General features: G+C 39.9%; 1 protein-coding gene across 1 annotated transcript in view; it reads left to right on the top strand.

Annotated features, from left to right (window-relative positions):
* Positions 1–5,760, top strand: part of LIAS (lipoic acid synthetase) — an 11,870-nt gene extending 6,110 nt beyond the window's left edge. The window contains exons 8-11 of the mRNA XM_057371801.1: positions 286–431; positions 2,066–2,136; positions 2,891–3,002; positions 3,925–5,760. Of these exons, the coding sequence (XP_057227784.1) occupies positions 286–431; positions 2,066–2,136; positions 2,891–3,002; positions 3,925–3,977 (382 nt within the window). The 3' untranslated portion in view covers positions 3,978–5,760. The remainder of the gene's footprint in view (positions 1–285; positions 432–2,065; positions 2,137–2,890; positions 3,003–3,924) is intronic.
* Positions 5,761–6,760: the final 1,000 nt, after the last annotated feature.

The raw sequence follows: 6,760 nt of genomic DNA, 5'->3' as shown, positions 1-6,760 counted from the left end.
AGCGGGCCCGGGGTGCGGGGTGCGGAGCGGCTCCGCTCCCGGCCTGCCTCGCGCGCCGCCGCTGAGGCCGCCGCTGCCGGCAGGGGGCGCGCTCTCCGCGGCCCGGGGTCGGTGCCGCCTCCCGGTGCCCCCGGCCTGAGCCGGGCCCGGCCCATCGCCGCTGTCCGACTGAGCTGCGCTGCGCTGCCGCTTCGTAGAAACGTGCAGAACGCGCCCTTCCTGGCGTCTCTGACTTCTGTGTGCCTCTTCACGTGTTTTTCCCCCTTGTACTGAAAATGTGCAAAGGAAGGTCCGCGACCCCCGAGCCAACTTCGAGCAGTCCATCCGTGTGCTGAAACATGCCAAAGAGGTCCAGCCTGGCGTCATTTCCAAAACCTCCATAATGCTGGGGCTGGGCGAGACAGATGAACAAATATATTCCACAATGAAATGTAAGTTGGTGTTGAAGTAGATGCCAGAATTCACAGGTATGAATTTTACTGTGTTGGGAAACAGTTGTAAGCATCTTCACCTCTACATACAAATCAGTTTGCTGGTGCAGGAAATGTTTTCTAAGTTTCATTGAAAAAGAGACGTTTGCTTAAAAAAGACTGAATTTCTGARATATTTTGCCATCATATAGCTTTCAGATTCAATTTGACAGGTAAATCCATCTCATGTTGATTCCAATGGAATGTATAACTATTTTTGTGTAAGTATATTGACATTATCTTTGCAATACTTAAATAAYAGTCTTGCAAAATTGTTGCCTCGTGCATTCCTTTTTAGAAATAGCAGACCTGATCGCTTAAATTATTTCATTTTACTTAGATGCAAAAATGTGGCCCTTGGAGCTGTATGTGTTCTTATGTTTTCATGTAAGTGTATTTCTAAGAGGCAAAAAACCCCACTTAAAGTGGTAAGTGAATACAATGCACTTTGAAGTAGTAGTTAATAATCCTATGGCATTTCTCCCATATCCTGGAAAAACGTCTATGTGGTACTTCATTTTGTGTACAAACATATTTAGAATGCAGCTACGTAGTCTCATTTTTTCTGCAACTGGACCAAAAAATTATGGTCGCTGATTTTCCCATTCTTCCTTCCTAGAATTTCCTGCATACAAGGGTATGAAATTTCAGATTTGGTGCTATTTGCTTTCACACCACTTTCACAAATGTGTACAGAAGCAAACTGTCACCCACCTCATTCATTCAGTTACATAGTTTTGTTTTCCTTTCATCCTCTGGGTGCAAGTTAAAGAGCATCTAAATGTGCTGGTATTGTTCCTATTTCTTTACAGAACCATAGCAGTCTAAAGAAAGATGCCAAATTTACAGTGAGTGCAATACTGCAGTCAAAACACTACCWTTTCTTCCTGTTTGATGTGGGCCAAGTAGCCAGGAAATATATGGGGAAATTAATGATTAAACTCTGATTCTTCAGCCATCCTTTATTCAGAACACCTTTCTCCTGCAATGAACATGATTCTTCTGGCCAACTGACCGTGAAATGTCTGTTTTTCCCTCTGTAGACAGATTACCGGGACTCATTGGCTGTTCATTGATTCTAGTATATACTCTAACTATAAAGACAAAGTTTGTGAGATTCTGCAGGCATCAAAACTAACATACATCCTAACTGGCTCTTTCCCCTGGTTTATGGCACAAGTACTGTCTGCATCTTTCTGGCATGAAGTCTCTTGAAACAGTGAAGTGGCCCGTGTGTGTGCATGTTGCCATCTTTTATCAAATGAAGTCTCTGACCTTAAAGGCACCACAGAAAGCAGCAAGAGRCAAGAGCATGTCACCTCTGCAGTGAGACATGACTGCAGTGAGTGCAGCTCCAGGGGATTCTCTGTAGYTCAAGCTTGATAGCTCTGGCCCAGCAGCAGCGTGGGCTCAGTGTGAGGTGTGTGGTGACYGCGCACGGAGGCTGCAAGTTCCCTTCACTGTAAGCACGATGGAGCCCCTGCAGGGGCTCACTGTGGAGTGACCCTTGTTCAGACTTGGAATGAGGGCMTTTTCTCATTGCTGACAATCCCTTGTGATCCTTCTGCCATTAACAAGGAATTTTGTTTTTACAGTATTGCGGGAAGCAGATGTAGATTGTTTGACCCTAGGACAGTACATGCAACCAACAAAACGTCACCTAAAGGTAAAAGTSCCTTTAAATTACAGGCAGAGTTATGGTCTGTACCTTGCACAGTCATCCTTACTCTAACTGCAGTTATTGGGAAAAATTTCCTTCCTTGTTTAGCCTGACAATGATTATCTGTTATGGACCCTTCACTAAAAGTGACCTCAGCCATCTAACCCCTTCCAGCTTCTGCAGACTTCCCAGTGCGAGTTTCTGCTGGGAAGACAGTTTCTGTCTCCTGTTTAGCCAGGGAGACAGCTGGAGCTGAGGCATGATTCTGGAAAACGAGAGTTTCAGTGTATGCCTCAAACATAATTGTTCAAGCCAGTGCCCCTTTGCTGGGGCTCTCCCTTAATGGTGCCACTTCAGCTGGGAAATTTACCATTTTCTGCTTCTGTGATCTGTTCCGAACTTTGCAGTCTGTTCTGTTCGTATGTTTCAGTGAAATAACTATGAGTGGAGAGGTTTGTAGGATKACTGAGGTTTTTCACTTACTTGGACAGAAAAAAAGACTTGAAAGGACCTTTCAAAAACAGAGTGAAGAAAACAATAAAGCAACAACCAGAAATTCTGAACTTGTCAATTAAATGTGAAAAGCAAATAAAATACATTCTTTTGGTAGAAAGCAGACGAAAAGTGCAGTTGTGACTTCACTGATGGAAGCTTTGGAGTGAAAAATTTTGAACTTGCAATATAACTGTATTTTATTTCACAGCATGCTAGCCATTTCCTTTGCATTAAYACCTGAGCAAAATTAATTCTTTTCCCCCAGGTCGAGGAGTACATAACTCCAGAAAAGTTCAAATACTGGGAAAAAGTAGGAAACGATCTTGGATTCCATTATACTGCTAGTGGGCCTTTAGTGCGTTCTTCCTATAAAGCAGGTAAATTTCTGTAAGGCATCGGGTTATTTAGCAGGTAACATTTTATTATTAAAAATCAAAATGGTGAAGTGATATGCAACAAAGCTCACCTTAGGTCAAGGACATCTCATATAGTGATCCTTTTTTAAAAATAATTTACACTGTCTCCTATAGGTCATCCAAATGCATCAGAATGACAGTAATTAGTATTTGTACAATTGCAGTGCTTCTTRAAGTAATTTTTTTGCCAAACCTCTTCTGTACTAAATGTGTAAGGCAGGATAAAGGGTACCAAATTCGCAAGTTTTCCTTTAGATTCTGCCTCTTGGATGCTTTTCGGTTTAATGAGGCTCATGGTTGTTTGTGATGCAATTTTGTTGCTTTAGGCAGAATTTATTTACAGTGCTTTAGAAACAACTAGACACATACGGCAGTGCTTTTTCTGACAAAGCACTCGGTATTAAGTAGCAGCTGATATTAATGCAACTGTTGCATAGGTACAACATCCTTTTTCYTAAGGAGACAGCAGAATCATCTGGGGTACTGTGCTGCTTAGTTTGTTTTAATGCCMGTTCAAACAAGATTTATAGCAGGTTTTACTATAACTTGCTGATACTTCATGGAACAGGAATTAAATTTTAATTAAATCAATTCACTTTTGCCTGTTGGAAAGCTCAAAGCAACAGARCTGTTTTATAAAACTGGACATGAGAAAAATCAGGATTTGGGCACTGGAGGGGTTGTTTGTTGGGTTATAGTTTTGGGGATTTCTTTAGACCCYTRCTGTATGTATTGGAAATGCTGTTATATAGAATTGAATTCTATAMAATAACTGGTAGAAACAATTGTATTAYAGAACACTCWTGTTARATAAGAACATATTCTTTTGACTTATTTTATACCTACAAAYAATTTTGGTGTTTATTTTTTTCCTTTTAATTAGGTGAATTCTTCTTGAAGAACTTAGTAGAAAAAAGAAAGACAAAAGCTATCTGAAAATGAGAATGAACCTACTTAAAGCATACAGTTTTAAGGATTTTTTTTCAGTGCGTAATTATACTCAGTTCCAGAAATAAGAAGACCAGATGGTGGCTATATGAATAAACTCACTATCTTCCCAGAACACTTCTCTCATCAAAACACATTATTTTACCTCATTTCTCCTGGCAAGGCTACAACAACAGAACACTTCTACTGTTCAGAGGACAAAACTGATTTTGAAAGAGTGATGGAACTGAGGTGGAAGAAATAAACGTAAACTGGGAACAAAGACTGGACAGATTTATAGGTCTGATACAACAATCACYATTGCTGCATTTAATACATGTGAAGGCGCTGATAGTAATTTGAAAGGTACTGATACTTTGGTGTCTCTTACTATTATGTAACCTAAGCTTGCAGGGGCTCTGGGAACTATAGGAGTTCTAAAGAAAAGCTGTGTACCTGACAATGCACCAGATTAGAGCTATCTTGAACCAGACCAGAGAAAGGATAGTGATACTCCTTCAAAAGATGGTATCTCTTACCTGCATCTTGAGAAAATCCGCTGTACCATTCTCATAGCTAAAGCTTTTCCAGAGCTTSTGTGTGTGAGCCTTGGTATATACAAGGTATCAAGCTTAAGAAAACAAAGAGTCCTTTTTGGCAAGACAATTAACCTTGTGTAGATACCATTAATTTAAACTATTTGGAAAATCAGTCAGTGTAAGAGCATAAATGGAGCTACCTCTCCATTAGCTACCCTGATTTGTGTATATGACTGTAACAAACCCTGCTGAGCTGCGCAGGTACTACTTTAGAATTGAGCATGCAGAACTGCTGCTATTGTGTACTGTGCTTCTTTTGCATGGCTATTGTCTTGTCATTAAAGGAAAGCTAAAACACAGTGGTTGGGTTTGATGGGTCTGGTTACCTGCCCCTTGAGGCTTGGTCTGGCTGGTAAATCTGTATGCAGAGAAGTGAACTACATTGGGGGTGAAACATGAAATCCACTGCGTATCACATTAAGCTCAACTAGAAATAAAAACATGGCATATGGTACATTAACAGCTCTACTTGCCTCAGTTTACAGCAATAATAGTGATGATTGTCTCTCCCTAATGATTAGCTACGGATATTAGATACCATGTCTGAACTGGCTTCATGTGTATCTTTGTGAAATTATTTGGGAAACATTCCAGGACTTTGGTATCTGGTCCTAAACTCTCATAATGCAGATAATTCTATGACTGGCTCTAGTATTTTCCTGAACTACTGTAGTCTGTAGGAGAGCRGACCCTGCACACCCCACCAATTCAGCTAAATGACAGAAGGAAGACCACTACCTAGCAAGGTAATGTAGGAGCAACTTGTATGAACAACAATAATAAAGATTATACCAGAAGCCAGTGATGCACAGCTGACACTTCACAAAATGAAGTACAGGAATAGTAAAACACTATGAAGACAAAACTTTAACSAAGAAGGAATGTACTAATTCACCAGTAAGGGGAAGAGAACTGTGAGCCATAAGGAACAAAGGGGAAGAAGGGATAAACACAAGAAAGCTGTACTTTGTAAGGTCAGAGAGACAGGCAAGACTGCTTTTTTTTAAATAAACAATATTATTAATAAATTAAAAAGTTAAAGTCTGATTGTTAGTCATGGAAAGCCCAGGTATACTTTGAGCCAAAACCGCCCTGCTTCAGCTGAAGTACACTTGAGTACTAGAGCAGGGAAAGGTTGTCAAGCATTTCAAGGAAATTCTATACTCCCTCTGCTGTAGCAGATGGAGAGGGTTGCAACATCAACTCCAGGATACCCACCCATTTAACAGCTGCCCCGTCTTTATTAGAGGTACTGCTGTAAAGAAAGAATGGTTTTGACTTGTCTGCAGAGCAGATTCAACAGAATATAACTGTAGCTTCTGYCAGGTTACTGCTCTTTCAGTATATCAACACCAGAAATGTAAAAAAAAAAAGAATTCTGAGCCATACAGGCATTATCAAACTGGAACAAGAGAACATTGTACAATGACTTCTTTACAGTGAGAGAAATAATGCTTCTTGAAACACAGTCCAATATTACTTCATGATATTCTGGGTGGTTCAGAAGATGATCTCATGCKCTCACAGAACTGTCTGACAGCTGTCCAGTACCAGCTTTTCTAGCTGCGTGTTCTGCTGTGGTTTCTAACAAGAGTCACATTTTGACTTCATAGATTGGTGAGGGTCTTCGCCTGTTTTTTTTTAACGATGTTTGGAGACAAGCCATAAATTTCTTTTCCTAGTTACAAATTACTGTTTATACAGCCAGATTACTTCCCCAATTGCCCATTCAGTTTTTCAATAATTGTGTGTTAAAGCACCAAACTCTCACAAATGTCCTTGTAATTCAGCACAGGTTCCATTACTCTGTTTTGTTGAAGTTTCATGTTTGGTGACATTTTCTTTTTGTATGTCAATCACATCATTCTGTCAGTTCGTTTAACAAGGCAGCTATAAAATATTTTTAAAAACATTAATCAATCATCCTTGCAATCAGGAAAATATCAAATTGAGTTTTGGGACTAAGATGAAAGTTGACAGAGACACTTTCAAAGAATGAATAGTCTTTTTYAGCATCATCACATCAATCTACTACACTGTCTGAAACGTAAATGTTACTCATAGAGAACTGTTGCATCTTCCAGTAACTTCAAGTCCTTAGGTGAACTGAACGCTCTGGTTTTGTCAATTTAAAAACAATTTTAAAATTATTCCCACTTGATGAATAATTAATATTGGTGTCCCCTTCATTTA

Source organism: Malurus melanocephalus, unplaced genomic scaffold, assembly GCF_030028575.1.
Source record: "Malurus melanocephalus ecotype Western Australia unplaced genomic scaffold, MMel_1.1 scaffold_157, whole genome shotgun sequence".
NCBI classification, from domain to species: domain Eukaryota; kingdom Metazoa; phylum Chordata; class Aves; order Passeriformes; family Maluridae; genus Malurus; species Malurus melanocephalus.
The sequence above is the reverse complement of the archived record's forward strand: the minus strand, read 5'-3'. Positions and strand labels throughout refer to the sequence as shown.